This window comes from Coregonus lavaretus (genome assembly GCF_964263955.1).
Source record: "Coregonus lavaretus genome assembly, chromosome: 21".
In the NCBI taxonomy this organism is placed as follows: Eukaryota; Metazoa; Chordata; class Actinopteri; order Salmoniformes; family Salmonidae; genus Coregonus; species Coregonus lavaretus.
In genome coordinates this window covers 14,596,532-14,622,563 of record NC_140008.1, presented here as the reverse complement: position 1 = coordinate 14,622,563, position 26,032 = coordinate 14,596,532, and the positions used below count along the sequence as shown (strand labels likewise).

General features: G+C 41.9%; 1 protein-coding gene across 1 annotated transcript; it reads left to right on the top strand.

Moving 5' to 3' along the window:
- Positions 1-1,288: 1,288 nt before the first annotated feature.
- LOC311148511 (uncharacterized protein) lies at positions 1,289-20,065 on the top strand. Its single transcript, XM_084185492.1, has 2 exons — positions 1,289-1,510; positions 18,705-20,065. Exons 1-2 carry the CDS (start codon positions 1,339-1,341, stop codon positions 19,988-19,990), a joined length of 1,458 nt encoding a protein of 485 aa, XP_084041618.1. The 5' UTR covers positions 1,289-1,338; the 3' UTR covers positions 19,991-20,065.
- Positions 20,066-26,032: the final 5,967 nt, after the last annotated feature.

The following is a 26,032-nucleotide window of genomic DNA, read 5'->3' as shown; positions in this document are numbered from 1 at the left end:
TGTGGATAAATCAGTGAAATTGATTTTTCAAAATTTGGAAAAAAAGTTAGACCAAAACGTTACGAAAACTAGGGTTGAAGTAACTCTAGGAAATTTTGAATATCTGATTGTGTGATAATTTTCACATTTCTTTGCATATGGTTGTGATATTTAGTGTTTTCTTATGAATCAAAGGGGGGAAATGGAATGTGATTCATTTATATATATCATTTTTATATTATTTTTGATATTGATGTTTTAATTTTCATGTGTTGCTTTGCAAAAGATACTGGTTGGTGTTTTCTTTTCTTCCAGAAGCATATGGGGGAATGTGTAGAGTGGGATTCAAATAATCAAACATGGACAATATGAATGGACTGGAGGAAGTTGAACAAGGACGGTGTGGAAATGTTCAGATTCCATCATCAACGTTGCATTGAAAGTCGACACTGCTGAGGAGATGCAGTGTAGTGGACTACATTCCAGTGTCTGCAATGATTTATATACATATTTGCATGTGTAATACATAATTTGTGTCATATTCTTTCTGTATAAATGTTTTGAAGAATTATGTTTTTGTTGCTGTTGATGTGGGGACCTCAGATGGGGGGGGGGGGGGGGGGTAGAAGGATTACTTTATCCTATTCCAGGTATTCCTTAAAGAGGTGGGGTTTCAAATGTCTCCGGAAGGTGGTAAGTGACTCCGCTGTCCTGGCGTCGTGAGGGAGCTTGTTCCACCATTGGGGTGCCAGAGCAGCGAACAGTTTTGACTGGGCTGAGCGGGAACTGTGCTTCCGCAGAGGTAGGGGAGCCAGCAGGCCAGAGGTGGATGAACGCAATGCCCTCGTTTGGGTGTAGGGACTGATCAGAGCCTGAAGGTACGGAGGTGCCGTTCCCCTCACAGCTCCGTAGGCAAGCACCATGGTCTTGTAGCAGATGTGAGCTTCAACTGGAAGCCAGTGGAGTGTGCGGAGGAGCGGGGTGACGTATCAGCATCGTTGTCTCGACACCACAGGAGATATTTGGGGTCGTTGAAAAAACGATAGCAGAGTATCAGGAGGAAGTTGTCTGTCTACAGAGGCTGCTCGAAATTGTTCTTCAACCTGAGATAAAGCGACACAGTGCAGGTTTCTTCCTCAACGTTAATCTGATTTAACCAACCTTCATTTTATAGGACAGAGCACTGCCATGTTGCACTCCAGTCCAGCAGGTGGCTATAGCGCAAAATGTGTTAACTTGAACGAGCACTAACAGTGGAGTTTGTAGAAAAGTAGAGCCCGGATTCTGTTGATGACGCACGGACAGGGATAACAACTAAAATAAAAACACAGCAAGCTAATCTACTTGGATTATCAAAAAATGTCTCAAATACAGTTGTTGAAGGTTTTTCTGAACGATAGATTAACAGCTGCTGCTGAGGAGATATTCGGGGTCGTTGAAAAAACGGTAGCAGGGTATCAGGAAGAAGTCGTCCGTCTACAGAGGCTGCTCGACATTGTTCTTCAACCTGAGATAAACCTACACAGAGCAGGTAGGCTAATTTGGGGGTCCCCAAAACCGTTTTGCGCCGGGGCCGGGACCCCTTTTGTGATAGCAAATTGATCAGCCACTCCCTCGAATATCAGAACACAACGCCTACTTCAGAGTGCAATGAAAATAGCATAAAAGTTGATCGTTCTGAAATCGTTTCTGTAGTTAGAAACATATAATATTAGCATTCATAGGACATTTTGTTGACATTTTATTTGATCTCAGAAATTAAGTTAATGGATTGCACCCAAATTGGCCCTTTTAATTTACAGGATTGACATAATATTCAATAAACAGTGTTTGGGAGTAGTGAACTACACTGAACAAAAATATAAACACAACATGTAAGTGTTGGTCCCATGTTTAATGAGCTGAAATAAAAGAGACCAGAAATTTTCCATACATACAAAAAGCTTATTTCTCTCAAATGTTATGCACACATTTGTTTACATCCCTGTTAGTGAGCATTTCTCCTTTGGCAAGATAATCCATCCACCTGACAGGTGTGGCATATCAAGAAGCTGATTAAATAGCATGATCATTACACAGGTGTACCTTGTACTGGGCACAATTAAAGGCCACTCTAAAATGTGCAGTTTTGTCACACAACACAATGCCACAGATGTCTCTAGTTTTGAGGGAGCGTGCAATTGGCATGCTGACTGCAGGAATGTCCACCAGGGCTGTTTCCAGAAAATGGAATGTTCATTTCTCTACCATAAGCCGCCTCTAACGTTGTTTTAAAGAATTTGGCAGTACGTCCAACCGGCCTCACAACCGCAGACCACGTGTATGGTGTCGTGTGGGTGAGCGGTTTGCTGACGTCAACGTTGTGAACAGAGTGCCCCATGGTGGCGGTGGAGTTATGGTATGGGCAGGCATAAGCTACGAACAACAAACACAATTGCATTTTATCGATGGCAATTGGAATGCACAGAGATACCGTGACGAGATCCTGTGGCCCGTTGTTGTGCCATTCATCCACCGCCATCACCTCATGTTTCAGCATGATAATGCAAGTATCTGTATTCTATTCCTGGAAGCTGAAAATGTCCTAGTTGTTCCATGGCCTGCATACTCACCAGACATGTCACCCATTGAGTATGTTTGAAATGCTCTGGATCGACGTGTACGACAGCGTGTTCCAGTTCCCGCCAATATCCAGCAACTTCGGACACAATCAACAGCCTGATCGACTCCATGCGAAGGAGATTTGTCATGCTGCATGAGGCAAATGGTGGTCACATCAGATACTGACTGGTTTTCTGATCCACACCCCTACCTTTTTTTAAAGGTATCTGTGACCAACATATGCATATTTGTATTCCCAGTCATGTGAAGAAATCCATAGATTAGGGCCTAATGAATTTATTTAAATTGACTGATTTCCTTATATGAACTGTAACTCAGTAAAATCTTTGAAATTGTTGCATGTTTAGTTTATATTTTGGTATAGAAGGACTGAGAAGCTCAGTACTGGTGACTTTTTAAAAGGACATTCTACTCCAAAATGAATGGGGAAAAAACTATGCTGACACCATCTAAAATATAATTTCCACCTCCAGAAATTATCCCAATAACATGTTGGTAAAATTATTTATTATTTTAACATGGTCCATATTATCAGGTATGCTATTAGCTAGCATTCGAAAACTCTAGGCGGCATTCTGCCTTCTCGCTACAGTTTTCAGCCATTAGCTTCATCCACGACTGGCTCATGCTAACTACATTCCCCGACACTGTGTTAACATTTAAAAAACGTCAATAATCATCGCTTGCGATATGGCTTTTGAAACAAATGGCCTTTATATTTCATCAGTGAGAAAGAATCCTTTAAAAAAAAGATTTATCACAGATTCATACAGCTATGTGTGCCTCCATCTGACGAAACTACACTTCCCGAGTTACACGCAGAAAGAAAAGGTCCTTATGCTTCCAAAACTGTAGCGCAAGCAACGCGTGTTAATGTTCAGATTGGGCGTCAGGGCTCTTAACAAAACTCCCCTGTACAGAAGACACCTTCGTCTAATGACTCATATGTGTAATGGAACTGAGAGTCATGATCAAGGGCTAGCTATTATTAATAAGCATTATCACCTGTAGCCCAACTGATGCAGAATATTGGCTATAAATAAATAGGCTGAAGCATGGGGTTGCCTATCGCCATTTACCCTATTGCCTTCAAACTCAACTCTGGACCTTGAAGTCAGTTCCACTGCGTTTTTTAATTGTTCCCCTCTAATCAGGGACTGATTTAGACCTGGGACACCAGGTGGGTGCAGTTCATTATCAGGTAGAAGAGGGAACCAGCAGGCTCCGGACCTCGTAGGGTAAGAGTTGAATACCCCTGCCCTATTGGGTTAATCATTACCCAGATCCCAAATGTGATCTTTTAACTAACTATTTAGCATCCTATTGATACATTGTATGTCCCAAAAAAACATGCATAAACACAGTGAATATAATGTAGGCATGTTAGGGTAACTTGGGGTAAACCGCCACGTGGGGTAACACTCCCCCTGCCTTTACTTATCACAGAAATAACTTCATGTCACAGGCCCCCCCCATCCCCACCCACAACACTTTCCCTGGTTGCCACTACACTTGCTCAACTAAAAATGTAATCTGTCTCATCACAATTTAAGTCACTCCCCCAAAATTATTTTGAGGTCTGGTGGTGTTTTACCCCAAGTTACCCTACAATTGACCCATGTTACATTTCTTAAGGGTAGCTTTAGTGCTGCTTAACTTCTTTCAGTGTGAAGTAATTGGTAGCTTGGTAAACTCTTTTCAGAGTAGCTTCCCCAACACTGTCAATAAATATAGTATGCAACATCTGATTTGGACCATAATTCTTCCTACCATTGCATAATAAAATGGTCAAAAGCCACCCATGATCCCTCCACACCAATCCCACCCCAACAACCAGTATACAGTATCAGTTCTCTATGTCTGACAAGTAGTATGGAGCTGCGGCTTGGAGTATTGCTTCTTCAGCCTATGTAATGTATTCCCTCCGAATCTGATTATATTTTCTTCCCCTGTTCAGAGAAAATAGCCATTGAAGTTGCTTCACTTATTTACCATAAATTGTGAAAGTACCAGGTTTTGCCTACCTAGATGCTGCTGTTTTTGCTATTGCCACCCCCTTTTATACATGTTGTTGGTCTCGTGTTTATTACATTTATCACAACATTGTCTTTGCAACTTTGAAGAGAAAACCAATATATTTTGCTCATGATGAAAATAAATGTTAGTGCTAGGGCAAAAACCAAAATGTGCACCCAGTGGGGGCCCCAGGACCGAGTTTGGGAAACCCTGCTCTAGGCAACCTAATGCTTAAACCAAACTCTCCTTGAATACTCCAACAAATGGCAGCTCTCTGAGGAAGAAGCAATACTCTAAGCCGCAGCTCTATACTACTTGTGAGACATAGAGAACTGACACTCTATACTGGTTGTTGGGGTGGGATTGGCGTGGGGTGTGGGGGGTCCGTTGGTGGCTTTTGATCATTTTATTGGATTCCTCATGTCTTACTCATTGTTAGATGGAACTATATTTATTGAAGATTATATGAATCCTATAAATTAAAAGGATAAATTTGGGTGCAATCAATTAGATCAAATTATACTTCAACAAAATAATGTTTCAGGAATGCTAATCTTATCTGTTTCAGTAACACTTTATTTGGATAGTCCATCTGTAGTTGGATAGTCCATCAGTAACATTTCAACCATCTACTAACCCTAACCCTTATCCTAACCCTTATCCTAACCCTTATTCTAATTCTAACCTTCGCAAAGCAGCTGGTTATCAACAGATAGTACAGTGCATTCGGAAAGTATTCAGACCCCTTGACTTTTTCCACATTGTTGCGTTACATCCTTATTCTAAAATGGATTAAATCGTTTTTTTCCCTCAATCTACACACAATACCCCATAATAACATAGCAAAAACAGGTTTTTAGGAATCTTATCAAATGTAATAAAATAAAAAAAACTTAAATATCACATTTACATAAGTATTCAGACCCTTTACTCAGTACTTTGTTGAAGCACCTTTGGCAGCGATTACAGCCTCTGATCTTCTTGGGTATGACGCTACAAGCTTGGCACACCTGTATTTGGGGAGTTTCTCCCATTGTTCTCTGCAGATCCTCTCAAGCTCTGTCAGGTTGGATGGGAAGCGTCGCTGCACAGCTATTTTCAGGTCTCTCCAGAGATGTTCGATCGGGTTCAAGTCCAGGCCATGGCTGGCCCACTCAAGGACATTCAGAGACTTGTCCCGAAGCCACTCCTGCATTGTACTGGCTGTGTGCTTAGAGTTGTTGTCCTGTTGGAATGTGAACCTTCGCCCCAGTCTGAGGTCCTGAGCGCTCTGGAGCAGGTTTTCATCAAGGATCTCTCTGTACTTTGCTCCGTTCATCTTTCCCTCGATCCTAACTAGTCTCCCAGTCCCTGCCGCTGAAAAACATCCCCACAGCATGATGCTTCCACTACCATGTTTCACCGTAGGGATGGTGCCAGGTTTCCTCCAGACGTGATGCTTGGCATAATACATTTGCAAAAATGTTTTCGCTTTGTCATTATGGGGTATTGTGTGTAGATTGATGAGCATTTTTATTTATTTAATCCATTTTAGAATAAGGCTCTAATGTAACAAAATGTGGAAAAAGTCAAGGGGTCTGAGTACATACAGTGCATTCGGAAAGGATTCAGACCTCTTCAATTTTTCCACATCCCCACAGTATAATGCTGCCACCACCATACTTCACCGTAGGGATGGTATTGGCCAGGTGATGAGTGGTGCCTTATTTCCCTAATTAAAATGCAAATCAATTTATAACATTTTTGACATGCGTTTTTCTGGATTTTGTTGTTGTTATTCTGTCTCTCACTGTTCAAATAAACCTACCATTAAAATTATAGACGGATCATGTCTTTGTCAGTGGGCAAACGTACAAAATCAGCAGGGGATCAAATACTTGTTTCCCTCACTGTAGACAGGTGTGTGCCTTTCCAAATCATAGATAGAGGGGAATTTTTTTTAAAATCCATTTTAGAATAAGGCTGAAACGTAACAAAATTTGGAAAAAGTCAAGGGGTCTGAATACTTTGCGAATGCACTGTGTGTGTATGTACAGTCGTGGTCAAAAGGTTTGAGAATGACACAAGTATTGGTCTTCACAAAGTTCGCTGCTTCAGTGTTATGAGATATTTTTGTCAGATGTTACTATGGTATACTGAAGTATAATTACAAGCATTCCATAAGTGTCAAAGCCTTTTATTGACAATTACATTAAGTTTATGCAAAGAGTCAATATTTGCAGTGTTGACCCTTCTTTTTCAAGACCTCTGCAATCCGCCCTGGCATGCATCAATTAACTTCTGGGCCACATCCTGACTGATGGCAGCCCATTCTTGCATAATCAATGCTTGGAGTTTGTCAGAATTTGTGGGTTTTTGTTTGTCCACCCACCTCTTGAGGATCGACCACAAGTTCTCAGTGGGATTAAGGTCTGGGGAGTTTCCTGGACATGGACCCAAAATGTCGATGTTTTGTTCCCCGAGCCACTTAGTTATCACTTTTGCCTTATGGCAAGGTGCTCCATCATGCTGGAAAAGGCATTGGTCGTCACCAAACTGTTCTTGGATGGTTGGGAGAAGTTGCTCTCGGAGGATGTGTTGGTACCATTCTTTATTCATGGCTGTGTTCTTAGGCAGAATTGTGAGTGAGCCCACTCCCTTGGCTGAGAGGCAACCCCACACATGAATGGTCTCAGGATGCTTTACTGTTGGCATGACACAGGACTGATGGTAGCGCTCACCTTGTCTAATCCCTGTACCTTTTGCAGAATATCAGTCTGTCCCTGATGTTTTTCCTGGAGAGAAGTGGCTTCTTTGCTGCCCTTCTTGACACCAGGCCATCCTCCAAAAGTCTTCGCCTCACTGTGCGTGCAGATGCACTCACACCTGCCTGCTGCCATTCCTGAGCAAGCTCTGCACTGGTGGTGCCCCGATCCCGCAGCTGAATCAACTTTAGGAGACGGTCCTGGCGCTTGCAGAACTTTCTTTGGCGCCCTGACACCTTCTTCACAACAATTGAACCTTTCTCCTTGAAGTTCTTGATGATCCGATAAATGGTTGATTTAGGTGCAATCTTACCAGAAGCAATATCCTTGCCTGTGAAGCCCTTTTTGTGCAAAGCAATGATGACGCACGTGTTTCCTTGCAGGTAACCATGGTTAACAGAGGAAGAACAATGATTTCAAGCACCACCCTCCTTTTAAAGCTTCCAGTCTGTTATTCTAACTCAATCAGCATGACAGAGTGATCTCCAGCCTTGTCCTTGTCAACACTCTCACCTGTGTTAACGAGTGAATCACTGACATGATGGCAGCTGGTTCTTTTGTGGCAGGGCTGAAATGCAGTGGGAATGTTTTTGGGGGGATTAAGTTCATTTTCATGGCAAAGAGGGACTTTGCAATTAATTGCCATTCATCTGATCACTCTTCATGACATTCTGGAGTATATGCAAATTGCCATCATCAAAACTGAGGCAGCAGACTTTGTGAAAATTAGTAATTGTGTCATTCTCAAAACTTTTGACCACGATTGTATATGTATATATGTATGTGTGTGTGTATATATATATTAAATTAAGAGACCACTGCAAATATTTCTTAAATCAGCATCTCTACATGAATGACAGCCATTCTATTCCAGTGTCTGATGAATTCCAACACAAGCACACCTCATTGTACTGAATTAGGTACTGATTAGGTGATCTATTTATCGAGGAAAAGTATAAAAACCACTGCTTTGGTCATCACTATCCTCTTGCAATAGTACCAGGTGAATGGCAAAAACAGTGCTTATAGTACCTCAAAAGTAATATTAATCAAAAAATAACTATTGACCATGCCAAAAGAGTTGAAAAGGAACGTTTTGAGTGAGGAAAATAATCAAATCAAATCAAATTGTATTGGTGACATGTGCCGAATACAACAGGTGCAGACATCACAGTGAAATGCTTACTTACAGCCCTTAACCAACAGTGCATTTATTTTTAACAAAAAAAGTAAAAATAAAACAACAACAAAAAAAGTGTTGAGGAAAAAAAAGAGCAGAAGTAAAATAAAATAACAGTAGGGAGGCTATATATACAGGGGGGTACCGTTGCAGAGTCAATGTGCGGGGGCACCGGCTAGTTGAGGTAGTTGAGGTAATATGTACATGTGGGTAGAGTTAAAGTGACTATGCATAAATAATTAACAGAGTAGCAGCAGCGTAAAAAGGATGGGGTGGGGGGGCAGTGCAAATAGTCCGGGTAGCCATGATTAGCTGTTCAGGAGTCTTATGGCTTGGGGGTAGAAGCTGTTGAGAAGTCTTTTGGACCTAGACTTGGCACTCCGGTACCGCTTGCCGTGCGGTAGCAGAGAGAACAGTCTATGACTAGGGTGGCTGGAGTCTTTGACAATTTTGAGGGCCTTCCTCTGACACCGCCTGGTATAGAGGTCCTGGATGGCAGGAAGCTTGGCCCCAGTGATGTACTGGGCCGTACGCACTACCCTCTGTAGTGCCTTGCGGTCGGAGGCCAAGCAGTTGCCATACCAGGCGGTGATGCAACCAGTCAGGATGCTCTCGATGGTGCAGCTGTAGAATTTTCTGAGGATCTGAGGACCCATGCCAAATCTTTTCAGTCTCCTGAGGGGGAATAGGCTTTGTCGTGCCCTCTTCACGACTGTCTTGGTGTGTTTGGACCATGATAGATCGTTGGTGATGTGGACACCAAGGAACTTGAAGCTCTCAACCTGTTCCACTACAGCCCGTCGATGAGAATGGGGGCGTGCTCAGTCCTCTTTTTTTCCTGTAGTCCACAATCATCTCCTTTGTCTTGGTCACGTTGAGGGAGAGGTTGTTGTCCTGGCACCACACGGCCAGGTCTCTGACCTCCTCCCTATAGGCTGTCTCATCGTTGTCGGTGATCAGGCCTACCACTGTTGTGTCGTCGGCAAACTTAATGATGGTGTTGGAGTCGTGCCTGGCCATGCAGTCATGGGTGAACAGAGAGTACAGGAGGGGACTGAGCACGCACCCCTGAGGGGCCCCCGTGTTGAGGATCAGTGTGGCAGATGTGTTGTTACCTACCCTTACCACCTGGGGGCGGCCCGTCAGGAAGTCCAGGATCCAGTTGCAGAGGGAGGTGTTTAGTCCCAGGATCCTTAGCTTAGTGATGAGCTTAGAGGGCACTATGGTGTTGAATGCTGAGCTGTAGTCAATGAATAGCATTCTCACGTAGGTGTTCCTCTTGTCCAGGTGGGAAAGGGCAGTGTGGAGTGCAATAGAGATTGCATCATCTGTGGATCTGTTGGGGCGGTATGCAAATTGGAGTGGGTCTAGGGTTTCTGGGATAATGCTGTTAATGTGAGCCATGACCAGCCTTTCAAAGCACTTCATGGCTACAGACGTCAGTGCTACGGGTCGGTAGTCATTTAGGCAGGTTATCTTAGAGTCCTTGGGCATGGAGACTATGGTGGTCTGCTTGAAACATGTTGGTATTACAGACTCAGTCAGGGACATGTTGAAAATGTCAGTGAAGACACTTTCCAGTTGGTCAGCACATGCTCGGAGTACACGTCCTGGTAATCCGTCTGGCCCTGCGGCCTTGTGAATGTTGACCTGCTTAAAAGTCTTACTCACATCGGCTACGGAGAGCGTGATCACATAGTCATCCGGAACAGCTGGTGCTCTCATGCATGCTTCAGTGTTGCTTGCCTCGAAGCGAGCATAGAAGTGGTTTAGCTCGTCTGGTAGGCTTGTGTCACTGGGCAGCTCATGGCTGTGCTTCCCTTTGTAGTCTGTAATAGTTTTCAAGCCCTGCCACATCCGACGAGCGTCAGAGCCAGTGTAGTACCATTCAATCTTAGTCCTGTATTGACTCTTTGCCTGTTTGATGGTTCGTCGGAGGGCATAGCGGGATTTCTTATAAGCGTCCGGGTTAGAGTCCCGTTCCTTGAAAGCGGCAGCTCTACCCTTTAGCTCAGTGCGGATGTTTCCTGTAATCCATGGCTTCTGGTTGGGGTATGTACGTACGGTCACTGTGGGGACGACATCATCGATGCACTTATTGATGAAGCCAGTGACTGATGTGGTGTACTCCTCAATGCTGTCTGAAGAATCCCGGAACATGTTCCAGTCTGTGCTAGCAAAACAGTCCTGTAGCTTAGCATCTGCGTCATCTGACCACTTTTTTATTAACCGAGTCACTGGTGCTTCCTGCTTTAGTTTTTGCTTATAAGCAGGAATCAGGAGGATAGAGTTATGGTCAGATTTGCCAAATGGAGGGCGAGGGAGAGCTTTGTATGCGTCTCTGTGTGTGGAGTAAAGGTGGTCTAGAGTTTTTTTTCCTCTGGTTGCACATTTAACATGCTGGTAGAACGGATTTAAGTTTCCCTGCATTAAAGTCCCCGGCCACTAGGAGCGCTGCATCTGGATGAGCGTTTTCCTGTTGATTTATGGCCTTGTACAACTCATTCAGTGCAATCTTAATGCCAGCATTGGTTTGTGGTGGTAAATAGACAGCTATGAAAAATATAGATAAAAAAGAAGGGTTCAATTCTGGCTTTACTGGCAGAGGGATACAGTGGGCGTCAGGTTGCTTCCATCCATACAATTTCAAAGACGGCGGTTCATAAGAACAAGGTCAAGCAGCAGACATTGGAGACAACAAAGCTACAGACCGGCAGAGGGCGAAAACGACTCTACTGACCAGGATGACCGCCAACTCATTCGAATGTCACTCAACAACCATAGGATGACATCAAGTGACCTACAAAAAGAATGGCAAACGGAAGCTGGGATGACGTGCACGGTGAGGACGGTTCGAAACAGGCTCCTAGGGGCAGGGCTGAAGTCGTGCAAAGCTAGAAAAAAGCCCTTCATCAATGAGAAGCAAAGAAGAGTAAGGCTGAGGTTTGCAAAAGACCATAAGGATTGGACCGTAGAGGACTGGAGTAAGGTCATCTTCTCTGATGAGTCCAATTTTCAGCTTTGCCCAACACCTGGTAGTCTAATGGTTAGACGGAGACCTGGAGAGGCCTACAAGCCACAGTGTCTCGCACCCACTGTGAAATTTGGTGGAGGATCGGTGATGATCTGGGGGTGCTTGAGCAAGGCTGGAATCGGGCAGATTTGTCTTTGTGAAGGACGCATGAGTCAAGCCACGTACAAGGTTGTCCTGGAAGAAAACTTGTTTCCTTTTGCTCTGACATTTTTCCCCAACTCTGAGGATTGGTTTTTCCAGCAGGACAATGCGCCATGCCACACAGCCAGGTCAATCAAGGTGTGGATGGAGGACCACCAGATCAAGACCCTGTCATGGCCAGCCCAATCTCCAGACCTGAACCCCATTGAAAACTTCTGGAATGTGATCAAGAGGAAGATGGATTGTCACAAGCCATCAAACAAAGCTGAGCTGCTTGAATTTTTGCGCCAGGAGTGAAAGACTGGTGGAGAGCATGCCAAGATGCATGAAAGCTGTGATTGAAAATCAGGGTTATTCCACCAAATATTGATTTCTGAACTCTTCCTAAGTTAAAACATTAGTATTGTGTTGTTTAAAAATTAACAGTAACTTATTTTCTTTGCATTATTCGAGGTCTGACAACACTACATATTTTTTTGTTATTTTGACCAGTTGTCATTTTCTGCAAATAAATGCTCTAAATGACAATTTTTTTATTTGGAATTTGGGAGAAATGTTGTCAGTAGTTTATGGAATAAAACAACATTTTTATTTTTACCCAAACACATACCTATAAATTAGGGCTGCACGATATATCGTTTCAGCATCGACATTGCGATGTATGCATCCACAATAGTCACATCGCAGAACGTGCGATTTAGTAAGGTACTATATATATATATATATATATATATATATATATATATATATATTTAATGTTAAACTAGCATTATATCTGTCTGATATAACGTAATTTACTCCGATTTATGGGTTATTGGATACACAGTTTATTATTATAATTATAATTATGTTAAACACGGAGTTGGTTGCTGCACGTGGTTGACATGCAGGCTCTGCTTGCGCGTGACAAAATGATGAGCGAGGAACAGGCAAAAAAGACAGAAATTGAGAATTTGGTTGCAAAAAGAAATGGATCGTCAATTATATGGAAATATTTCGGCTACAGACAGGATGATGTTGACCAAAAACAGGTACTTTGTCGAGAGTGCCTTGACATTTTTGCCACAACACGACCAATTTGTTCGATCATTTAATGCGGCACCACAAATCTTCGTATGACGAGTGCAAAGCATCTCAATGCCCTCCAAAGCAAAAATCTATTTCGGATGCCTTTGCCAGTATTACACCATACGAGAAAGGTTCCAAACGGCAGAGAGAAATCACAGATTCAATAACATTTCACGTCGCCAAAGACATGGTACCAATTAACACGGTTACCAAAGAGGGTTTTTAAAAAACATGATCCGGTCGCTTGACAAGCGGTATGTAATGCCATCACGCAACTATTTTTCTCAAGTTGCCATCCCAGAGTTGTACGAGAAATGCAAGAAATGCAAGTCACAAGTTGAAACAGAGCTGTCACAAGTGGAATATTATACAGCAATAACGGACTTGTGGTCCAGCCGGACAACGGAGCCCTACATAAGTCTGACCGTACACTTTATTAATGAGGACTTCCACCTGAAAAGTCGCTGTTTGCAAACTGCATTTTTCCCAGAGGATCATACATACATCCTGTATTTTTTCATATCGCAATATATATCGCAGAAAAACAAAATATCGCAATGTCAGTTATTTCCAATATTGTGCAACCCTACTATAAATAGTAAAACCAGAGAAACTGATAATTTTGCAGTGGTCTCTTAATTTTTTCCGCAGCTGTATATGTGTATATATGTGTACATATGTATATATGTGTATATATATATATGTGTGTATATGTATATATGTGTACATATGTATATATGTGTGTGTGTGTATATATATGTATGTGTGTATATGTATATATATGTGTGTGTGTTTGTGTGTATATATATATATATATACAGTGGGGGGAAAAAGTATTTAGTCAGCCACCAATTGTGCAAGTTCTCCCACTTAAAAAGATGAGAGGCCTGTAATTTTCATCATATGTACACGTCAACTATGACAGACAAATTGAGAGAAAAAAATCCAGAAAATCACATTGTAGGATTTTTTATGAATTTATTTGCAAATTATGGTGGAAAATAAGTATTTGGTCACCTACAAACAAGCAAGATTTCTGGCTCTCACAGACCTGTAACTTCTTATTTAAGAGGCTCCTCTGTCCTCCACTCGTTACCTGTATTAATGGCACCTGTTTGAACTTGTTATCAGTATAAAAGACACCTGTCCACAACCTCAAACAGTCACACTCCAAACTCCACTATGGCCAAGACCAAAGAGCTGTCAAAGGACACCAGAAACAAAATTGTAGACCTGCACCAGGCTGGGAAGACTGAATCTGCAATAGGTAAGCAGCATGGTTTGAAGAAATCAACTGTGGGAGCAATTATTAGGAAATGGAAGACATACAAGACCACTGATAATCTCCCTCGATCTGGGGCTCCACGCAAGATCTCACCCCGTGGGGTCAAAATGATCACAAGAACGGTGAGCAAAAATCCCAGAACCACACGGGGGGACCTAGTGAATGACTTGCAGAGAGCTGGGACCAAAGTAACAAAGCCTACCATCAGTAACACACTACGCCGCCAGGGACTCAAATCCTGCAGTGCCAGACGTGTCCCCCTGCTTAAGCCAGTACATGTCCAGGCCCGTCTGAAGTTTGCTAGAGTGCATTTGGATGATCCAGAAGAGGATTGGGAGAATGTCATATGGTCAGATGAAACCAAAATAGAACTTTTTGGTAAAAACTCAACTCGTCGTGTTTGGAGGACAAAGAATGCTGAGTTGCATCCAAAGAACACCATACCTACTGTGAAGCATGGGGGTAGAAACATCATGCTTTGGGGCTGTTTTTCTGCAAAGGGACCAGGAAGACTGATCCGTGTAAAGGATAGAATGAATGGGGCCATGTATCGTGAGATTTTGAGTGAAAACCTCCTTCCATCAGCAAGGGCATTGAAGATGAAACGTGGCTGGGTCTTTCAGCATGACAATGATCCCAAACACACCGCCCGGGCAACGAAGGACTGGCTTCGTAAGAAGCATTTCAAGGTCCTGGAGTGGCCTAGCCAGTCTCCAGATCTCAACCCATAGAAAATCTTTGGACAGCCCCAAAACATCACTGCTCTAGAGGAGATCTGCATGGAGGAATGGGCCAAAATACCAGCAACAGTGTGTGAAAACCTTGTGAAGACTTACAGAAAACGTTTGACCTGTGTCATTGCCAACAAAGGGTATATAACAAAGTATTGAGAAACTTTTGTTATTGACCAAATACTTATTTTCCACCATAATTTGCAAATAAATTCAGTAAAAATCCTACAATGTGATTTTCTGGATTTTTTTTTCTCATTTTGTCTGTCATAGTTGACGTGTACCTATGATGAAAATTACAGGCCTCATCTTTTTAAGTGGGAGAACTTGCACAATTGGTGGCTGACTAAATAATTTTTTCCCCCACTGTATATATATATATATATATATATATATATATATATATATATGTATATGTATATAAACTCAGCAAAAAAAGAAACGTCCTCTTACTGTCAACTGCGTTTAATTTCAGCAAACTTAACATGTATAAATATTTGTATGAACATAACAAGATTCAACAACTGAGACATAAACTGAAGAAGTTCCACAGACATGTGACTAACAGAGATTGAATAATGTGTCCCTGGACAAAGGGGGGATCAAAATCAAAAGTAACAGTCAGTATCTGGTGTGGCCACCATCTGCATTAAGTACCGCAGTGCATCTTTTCCTCATGGACTGCATCAGATTTGCCAGTTCTTGCTGTGAGATGTTACCCCACTCTTCCACCAAGGCACCTGCAAGTTCCCGGACATTTCTGGGGGGGAATGGCCCTCACCCTCCGATCCAACAGGTCCCAGCCGTGCTCAATGGGATTGAGATCCGGGCTCTTCGCTGGCCATGGCAGAACACTGACATTCCTGTCTTGCAGGAAATCACGCACAGAACGTCATGTCAGGATGAGCCTGCAGGAAGGGTACCACATGAGGGAGGAGGATGTCTTCCCTGTAATGCACAGCATTGAGATTGCCTGAAATGACAACAAGCTCAGTCCAATGATGCTGTGACACACCGCCCCAGGCCATGACGGACCCTCCACCTCCAAATCGATCCCGCTCCAGAGTACAGGCCGTGTAACGCTCATTCCTTCGACGATAAACGCGAATCCGACCATCACCCCTGGAGAGACAAAACCGCGACTCGTCAGTGAAGAGCACTTTTTGCCAGTCCTGTCTAGTCCAGCGACGGTGGGTCTGTGCCCTTAGGCGACGTTGTTGCCTGTGATGTCTGGTGAGGACCTGCCTTACAACAGGCCTACATGCTCTCAGTCCAGCCTCTCTGTCTATTGCGGACAGTCTGAGCACTGATGGAGGGATTGTGCTTTCCTGGTGTAACTCGGGCAGTTGTTGTTGCCATCCTGTACCTGTCCCGCAGGTGTGATGTTCGGATGTACCGATCCTGTGCAAGTGTTGTTACACGTGGTCTGCCACTGCGAGGACGATCAGCTGTCCGTCCTGTCTCCCTGTAGCGCTGTCTTAGGCATCTCACAGTACGGACATTGCAATTTATTGCCCTGGCCACATCTGCAGTCCTCATGCCTCCTTGCAGCATGCCTAAGGCATGTTCACGCAGATGAGCAGGGACCCTGGGCATCTTTCTTTTGGTGTTTATCAGAGTCAGTACAAAGGCCTCTTTAGTGTCGTAAGTTTTCATAACTGTGACCTTAATTGCCTACCTTCTGTAAGCTGTTAGTGTCTTAACGACCGTTCCACAGGTGCATGTTCATTAATTGTTCATGGTTCATTGAACAAGCATGGGAAACAGTGTTTAAACCCTTTACAATGAAGATCTGTGAAGTTATTTGGATTTTTACGAATTATCTTTGAAAGACAGGGTCCTGAAAAAGGGATGTTTCTTTTTTTGCTGAGTTTGTGTATATATGTATGTAGGTGTATATATGTGTGTATATATGTATGTGTATATATGTATGTGTGTGTATATATATGTGTATATGTAAATATGTATATATGTGTATACAGTTGAAGTCGGAAGTTTACATACACTTTTAGGTTGGAGTCATTCAAACTCGTTTTTCAACCACTCCACAAATGTCTTGTTAACAAACTATAGTTTTGGCAAGTCAGTTAGGACATCTACTTTGTGCATGACACAAGTAATTTTTCCAACAATTGTTTACAGACAGATTATTTCACTTATAATTCACTGTATCACAATTCCAGTGGGTCAGAAGTTTACATACACTAAGTTGACTGTGCCTTTAAACAGCTTGGAAAATTCCAGAAAATGATGTCATGGCTTTAGAAGCTTCTGATAGGCTAATTGACATCATTTGAGTCAATTGGAGGTGTACCTGTGGATGTATTTCAAGGCCTACCTTCAAACTCAGTGCCTCTTTGCTTGACATCATGGGTAAATCAAAAGAAATCAGCCAAGACGTCAGAAAATAAATGGTAGACCTCCACAAGTCTGGTTCATCCTTGGGAGCAATTTCCAAATGCCTGAAGGTACCACGTTCATCTTTACAAACAATAGTATGCAAGTATAAACACCATGGGACCACGCAGCCGTCATACCGCTCAGGAAGGAGACGTGTTCTGTCTCCTAGAGATGAACGTACTTTGGTGCGAAAAGTACAAATCAATCCCAGAACAACAGCAAAGGACCTTGTGAAGATGCTGGAGGAAACAGGTACAAAAGTATCTATATCCACAGTAAAACAAGTCCTATATCGACATAACCTGAAAGGCCGCTCAGCAAGGAAGAAGCCACTGCTCCAAAACCGCCATAAAAAAGCCAGACTACGGTTTGCAACTGCACATGGGGACAAAGATTGTACTTTTTGGAGAAATGTCCTCTGGTCTAATGAAACAAAAATAGAACTGTTTGGCCATAATGACCATCGTTATGTTTGGAGGAAAAAGGGGGACGCTTGCAAGCCGAAGAACACCATCCCAACCGTGAAGCACGGGGGTGGCAGCATCATTCTGTGGGGGTGCTTTGCTGCAGGAGGGACTGGTGCACTTCACAAAATAGATGGCATCATGAGGAAGGAAAATTATGTGGATATATTGAAGCAACATCTCAAGACATCAGTCAGGAAGTTAAAGCTTGGTCGCAAATGGGTCTTCCAAATGGACAATGACCCCAAGCATACTTCCAAAGTTGTTGCAAAATGGCTTAAGGACAACAAAGTAAAGGTATTGGAGTGGCCATCACAAAGCCCTGACCTCAATCCTATAGAAAATTGGTGGGCAGAACTGAAAAAGCGTGTGCGTGCAAGGAGGCCTACAATCCTGACTCAGTTACACCAGCTCTGTCAGGAGGAATGGGCCAAAATTCACCCAACTTATTGTGGGAAGATTGTGGAAGGCTACCCGAAACGTTTGACCCAAGTTAAACAATTTAAAGACAATGCTACCAAATACTAATTGAGTGTATGTAAACTTCTGACCCACTGGGAATGTGATGAAATAAATAAAATCTGAAATAAATCACTCTCTACTATTATTCTGACATTTCACATTCTTAAAATAAAGTGGTGATCCTAACTGACCTAAGACAGGGAATTTTTACTAGGATTAAATGTCAGGAATTGTGAAAAACTGATTTTAAATGTATTTGGCTAAGGTTTATGTAAACTTCCTACTTCAACTGTATATATATATATATATATATATTATTATTATTATTATTATTAGTAGTAGTAGTAGTAGTAGTAGTAGTAGTAGTAGTATTTATTATTTTGATCTGGTCAGTGGTCACGGACAGATAACCTTCAGTTTATAGGACATTGGAGCAATGTCAAAGGTAGGTATTATTTAGACAAAGTTTAGGATTACAGTTTTTATATTTGACTAGTAGAAGTTAATTATTGCATGCATACCAGACAGGAGGTAGGTCTACAATGTTATTGACTTTTCTATTTCATAATTTCTTCCAGACGTCCAACAGCTCACTCTCTCTGTCTCTGAAGAGGAGGTTCCCCCTGAGCAGCAGCACTGTGAGCAGGAGTGGAGCCCCAGTCTGGGGCAGAAGGACCCAGAGCCCACAAAGATTAAAGAGGAACAGGAGGAACTCAGCACCAGTCAGGAGGAACAGCAGCTTCAAGGGCTTGAGGCAGATACCATAGAGTTCATATTCACACCTGTCTGTTTGAAAAGTGACTGTGATGAGGACCCAACTCAGCTCTCACATCTCTATCAAGCCCAAAAGGAAGGAAACGGAGAGAGAGACACTTTACCCAATACTACAACTGAACAGATCAAAACAGAACCTGATGGAGAGATTTATGTAGAAGCAGAACCAACCGGTGTCTCTCAGCCTTTCTCCACAGTAAATCCAGACTGTTCTGCAGCTCAGAGTGAAAACAGTCAAAGTGTCAGTGGTATGGAGACAGGAGGACCTCCACCAGGTTTTAAGCCTGTCAAATCAAAGAGAACAAAGATGGTAAAAGGACAAAGCTCCTGTGTCAAGAAATCTACAAAGTTGTCCCTCCTGAAATCACCCAGTCAAAGTCATGCTACTCCCTGTTGTTGTAAGGTGTGTGACAAGTCTTTTCATCACATGGGTTCATTAATTAAACACGTGCAAACTCATAGAAAGGATAAAGAAAGTATTTGTGGTGTGTGTGGAAAATGTATGGAGTTCACAGAAAGTATGAAAGATCATCTCCAAACTCACATTGCAGCTAGGTTTTGTTGTGATGTTTGTAGTAAATGGTTCAGCACAAACAGTAAGCTGACAGTGCACATGAGGAGCCACACAGGGGAGAAACCTTTTTCCTGCCCTGTTTGTGGTACATGCTTCATGCAGAATGGAGGTCTGAAAATACACATGAGGAGCCACACAGGGGAGAAGCCATATCATTGTTATTGTTGTGGCCAAGGATTCAGCACTGGCAGTGCTATGAAAAGGCACATTAGGATTCACACAGGGGAGAAGCCATTTTGCTGCCCTGATTGTGGCAAATCATTCACTCGTAAGGGACATCTAAAAATACACATGATGACCCACACAGGGGAGAAACCACATAGCTGTCCTGATTGTGGCAAAGGATTCAGCATTGCCAGTAATCTGTCAGTGCACATGAGGAGGATTCACACAGGAGAGAAAAGACAAAGGATTCAGCACTGGCACCAATCTGAAAGTGCACATGAGGACTCACAGGGAAGAGACCATACTGATGTCCCTATAGTAGAAGATGAATTTTTAAATCGGGTACATTGAATAACAATAGACACCATCAATGGCCACCAGACTATCGCCAGCTGATCTCTCATTAAACCATCAATACGTGTTAAAATCATCCATACAGCTGATCTCAATTGCAACCATCGTTGGCCACCGATTTACCGCTCCTTAACGCAGATGTCGGGGTTATCTTTTAGTCCTGATTGTAACCAACATTTTCAAGATGATTTCTCCCAATGGTGGATGTTATCATTCCTGCAATTTTAATTGACTAAGTGTGATTTATCTATTTGACAATAATTCCGTACAACTGATTTTCTCGTTAACCAAGGCAAATCTACAATGCAATGTAGCTTAACCTACAATTTTATGAATGGAAAAATCATTGTGTAGGAGTATTTATTTGTTTCCAATTGATGTAATCCATTAATTGCTTTACTTGTCTTAATAGAATATGGCTATTTCTGACTAAGCGGGGGAAAATTAATATTCCTTAAAGGAGAAGTTGTTTTTTACAACCAAATCTCTATTTTTGATGTAAATGGCATGTTATAGAAATTATTGCAACCGATAGAATGTTATGTATATGGGGGATACAACCATCCCAGCTCTGCAGATTTAGCTGCGAAGAGACAATCATTTGATCACTTTTTTTGGTACTTCCCATATGTATATAGCTTGTTTTTGGTCGCAGGTTCAGGAATAGCTGAATAATTGCAACATTTACCTGGAGCTAACTGCAAATAGCACTGCTGGGTGACTTGAAAATCCATAGTCAATTGATCAATAATATAATACTTTTAATAAAAATATTAATCTTTAAATTTACAATCTGTAGAAACTATGAGAATAGAAAGGTTCAGAACTTTTGTGAAACATTACAGGACAGTTGAAAAATATGGCAATTAGAAAATAAAACTGGATGGTTTTCAGAGATCGATAGGAGGGGTTGAGGGTAGCTGAAGGGTGGGACTAAAAACAAATAAAAAAAGATAACTAATGCAAAATATACTGTGTCATAAAATTTATATAGTATATAGGCCCTGTGTAGCTCAGTTGGTAGAGCATGGCGCTTGCAACGCCAGGGTTTTGGTTCGATTCCCACGGGGGGCCAGTATGAAAAATGTATGCACTCACTAACTGTAAGTCGCTCTGGATAAGAGCGTCTGCTAAATGACTAAAATGTAAATGTATACGCTGTAAGTAGAAGCCTAAGTATTGTAGTCCATTATTTTACTCCAATTAGGGGAGGGGTGGTAGGATTAGGCTAAATTAATAAAGGCAAAAATATGTATTTTTTAAAATATATGGGGGATTGGAAATGATGCAAACAATCACATTGATAGAACCCACAATCTATCTGCAATATTAAAGGTGATCCACCCTCCCCCAAAAAAGTCTGATTTAATCAACGAATACGATAGCCAGCTTAAAATAGGTTAAGGGTACAAGACTGTACATATCTGGCTGTGTTGGCAAAATCACTACATATACCATCGAGCAAAGCCGGGAGAGGCTGCCCGTTGTCACATTTCCAAGACGTCAGAAATGTCAAAGTAACCCTACGCCATTGACGCCAGTGGATCTCAAAACTGAACTTGGATCCGCGTTAAATCTTGGATACGCGTTCAAGTTTCTTTCCACCAAATGTCTTAGTTACATGATTGTATAACTAGCAAAGGAGTTTTGAAGTTGAGGGTGCAGTATTTATGAAGTTTGGCATTGAGGACGAAAACTAGCATAGTTCAGCTAGCCAGCTAGTTTAGCCAGGGAAAACAAGCTCGGGACAGGATATAGCTATGCACGCTAGGCTAATTCAGAAGACAGATTGTAGTTTTTATGCTCTGATATCAGGAGCTGGCGGTGAAAAGTTCGATTAAACAATTCAGAGACTGAAACGAATACATCAGATGACAAATATTTAAAGAGAGCGAATTGATATACAATCCCGAAATCAGCTGTAGTTGTCAATAGTAAAACAAAGCTTAAAACGATGTTTGAGTGAACCCTAAATCCAGAAAATTAATTATGAAGTCTTCCGGACACAGTAGACGACGACTCACCACGCTATGAAGACACTATGTTGGTGTTTCCTTTATTTTGGCAGTTACCTGTATGTCCTACCTTTGTACATAAAACATGTTTTTGTTTTACGTGTAGATGTCTTGTCAATATGTTGAAATCTGCCACATTTCATGTTTTGATGTTGCTAAAGGGCAATTCCATGGTAACGGAATTATGCTGAGACACAAAATGTATACCAAACAAAAACCATTGATTTCAAAGTTTAACAAACCATAGAATGCTATGCACAATGACTACTTTTAACAATTTCCACAGACATTTTTACAAAAACAGATTTACAGGAAGAACTGTGCAGGTAGAAAGTTTGATAACAATAAAACTGAGGGAGATTTTACCTTAATGTGTTACCAAATTTTGCATCTGCAGTTATTTTCCAGTAAATTATATATTTTTTTACTGTGTCAATTGTTCAAATTAGTCGTTGTGCATAGAGTTGTATGGAAAATAAAAAAAAAAATTCTTCATGTTTTGACAAGCATTAAGAAAATTGTTGTGATATGCTCAAGTGTTCACATTCATATAAATGAACCTTCTGATTCGTGTTTTTTTCATCTAGAAATATATATATTTATGTATATTTTATCCACCTTTCTATCACAGAATAAATGTGATAACATGTTTGTGAGGTGTCATTACCTGCACATTTCTCTTTGCTCTGACTGTGTTTATTGTACTTTTATGAAACATTGAAATGTTTTATTCATCTAAAGCTCGATAAAGGCTAATCAAGTTGCATTTAACTAAGGCTGTTGTAGTTGATATAACTGTAATAGTTTTTTTTATCATCTTCTCATGTGCCCTAAATATACTTTTATTGTTTACTGTATATGTTTAAGGAATCAAGTTGGATGTGTTTTACCAGTAAGCTATTGCAACAGGCGCCCGTTCTTCTGGTAAGCCGAACTGACCTTGTCGCACTCCACTCCAGCAGGTGGCGATAAAGCAAAATGGGTTTACTCGTTCACGACCGAGATGCAACCAGATGTTTTTGCCGCTGATGCCACGTGATGAAAACAACACGGCTAACTATCTGCCTAGCTACTCAACGTGCATTATCATTTATTTGTTATATTTAATACAGAGATTAACAGCTGCTGCTGATGAGATATTCGGAGTTGTTGAAAAAAAACGATGGAGTATCAGGAGGAAGTTGTCCGTCTACAGAGACTGCTCGACATGGTTCATCAACCTGATATAACCCTACACAAATCAAAATCAAATCAAATTTTATTTGCCACAAGAGCCAAATACAACAGGTGTAGACCTTAAAGTGAAATACTTACTTACAAGCCCTTAACCAACAATGCAGTTAAGAAAAAAATAACAAATAATTAAAGAGCAGCAGTAAAATAAAATAACAGGTGGGAGGCTATATACAGGGGGTACCGGTACAGTCTCAACCTGCATTTTATAGGACATGGGTGCAACGTCAAAGGTAGTTATTTTTTAGGCTAAGTTTAGGATTCATTGTTCCATATGAAACCAATCAAAAAGGTGCATTTTTGGACCGCATGTGTTTTGATTATAACGAAACTGTAACTACATAAGTTTGTCCATGGTAGAAATGGTCAGAATGTGAATATTATTGGATCTGAATGATCAACTGTTCAGGAAGTATAAGTTTCAATTTTCAGGTTTCAAGTTTTAATGTCACGTGCACAAGTACAGTGAAATGCCTTTCTTGCAAGCTCTAAACCCAACACAGTAATCAATAAAAATATAATACTACAAATAACAAGGTAGAACAAAAACACACGAGAAATAGAATGAAGGAAAACACAAGAAAGTAGTTAAGCATACTATACACTGAGTGTACAAAACATTAAGGACACCTTCCTAATATTGAGTCGCACCCCTCCCTTTGCCTTCAGAACAGCCTCAATTCGCCCGGCCTGGATTCTACAAGGTGTCGAAAGTGTTCCACGGGGATGCTGGCCCATGTTGACTCCAAAGCTTCCCACAGTTGTGTCAACTTGGTTGGATGTCCTTTGGGTGGTGGACCATTCTTGATACATAAGGGAAACTGTTGAGTGTGAAAAACCCAGCAGCGTTGCAGTTCTTGACATGGACCGGTGTGCCTGGCACCTACTACCATACCCCGTTCAAAGGCACTTAAATATTTTGTCTTGCTCATTCACCCTCTGAATAGCACACATACACAATCATGTCTCAAGGCTTAAAAATCCTTCTTTAACCTGTCCCCTCCCCTTCATCTACACTGATTGAAGTGGATTTAACAAGTGACATCAATAAGGGATCATAGCTTTCACCTGCTCAGTCTGTCATGGAAAGAGCAGGTGTCCTTAATGTTTTGTACACTCTGTGTATACAGGGTAAGTCAGTTACAGTACCATATTTACAATGTGCAGGGATACTGGAGTGTTAGAGGTAGATATGTATAGGGGTAAGGTCAATAGGCATCAGGATATATGATAAACAGAGTAGCAGCAGTGTATTTAATGATTGTATGTGAGTGGGTGTGCGTAGAGTCAGTATAAACGTATGTGCATATTATGTGAGCAAATTAAGTGTGTGTTTGTGTGTCAGTGTGTTTAGGGCCCTGTGAGTGTGCATAGAGACAGTGCAAAAATAAAATGCAAGGGTCAACTCAGTCTGTGTAGCCATTTTATCAGCTATTTAGTTAGCTATTTAGCAGTGTTTGGCTTGGGATAGAAGCTGTTCAGGAGCCTATTGGTGTCAGACTTGATGCACCGGTACCACATTGAGAAGAGTCAGGCCTGGGTTGTCGTTGACAGAGAAGAAGGCATTGTGTCTGTCCGTCCGACTCACGTTTCTCTTTATCCAATCAAAACAAAGAGAACAGTTAAGAACCTAACCATCAAATGTGTGTCAACCAACGAGGCATACAGAAACGTTAAACAGACAGCAGCACCAACCTATAAAGTGAGGTCCTTTTCTTCATCTATGCCACAGATGTAAACTCTTATCACTAGCCCAGACAATCTCCACCCCCATCCCCTCACTTACACAGGCGATGAGCTCAAAACCTGTTTTGTCGTCAGCTGAGGGCGGAATCTGGTGGTCGTCGGGCCCCTTTGAAGAAGTTGGTGACCTTGGAGAATCCCCCAAAAGGTGGTGGCATAAGGGTCCTGGATAAACCTCTGGAAACAAAGAGATTGAGATGTTTATGAACTCATAGTCACATACTAACACATTACACATCTTCAGAAACATACTGACAACACACAATCCTTACAGAGACAAGGTAGGAATTTCCATCATCAAAGAGCTAGGAAGTGACACCCATCTAATGGTGACCTGAAAACAAGATAAAAATACATAAGTAATGGGTGAGAGAGTGAGGCAGAGAGTAATAGACAGACCGTAAAAGAAGAAAGAAAGAGCTAGAAAAATAGAAATGAGGGGGAAATATGGGAAAGACACTTCCAAACATGATGATAAGAGAGTTGTGTACAGTGTAGACCAGCTGCTAAACTCTCTACTGTTCAGAGTCCAGTTAAATGCCAGTGAAATGCCTTGAAGTAGCAGCTATCTGCTGCTACTCACAGGGCCAGGATGATGCGACGCTGCAGGGCCCTCAGCAGCTCCCTGGTGCCCCCGCTGTGAAAGTGCAGAGGAGGGAGGGGGTGGCCTGCTGGTCAGAACCAGGAAGTTACGGCCCAGGGAGAAACAGGACCGTTGCAGAGAGTACAGCTCCGACAGAGGCAGGGATAACGACCACTGAACAGGGGGAGACATCAACACTGTACAGCCTAGCATGGGAACTATAAGCACAGAAGTCTACCTACTTGTCTCTTTGACAGGGGATGCTCTCCGACTCGGTCTCTCTTCACTGTGCTGACCGCCTAGTCTGGCTCATAGCCATGGTCATAGTTAGTGTCCTCCACCCCTCCTTCTCCATCCTAACAGGGAGAGAGAACACATGAAGAAAACAGAGTAATGTTGTCTGTGTATTAAACAGGACATAACAACTCACCTTTTTAGTGTAGAATACAACTGCCGCATTTCAAC

Bases quoted from the DNA above. Each gene is read 5' to 3' on its own strand.
- LOC311148511 (XM_084185492.1), top strand. From the start codon at position 1,339: ATGTCTCAAATACAGTTGTTGAAGGTTTTTCTGAACGATAGATTAACA. The intron at 1,511-18,704 runs GTAGGCTAATTT...AATTTCTTCCAG, and splicing joins GATAAACCTACACAGAGCAG to ACGTCCAACAGCTCACTCTC.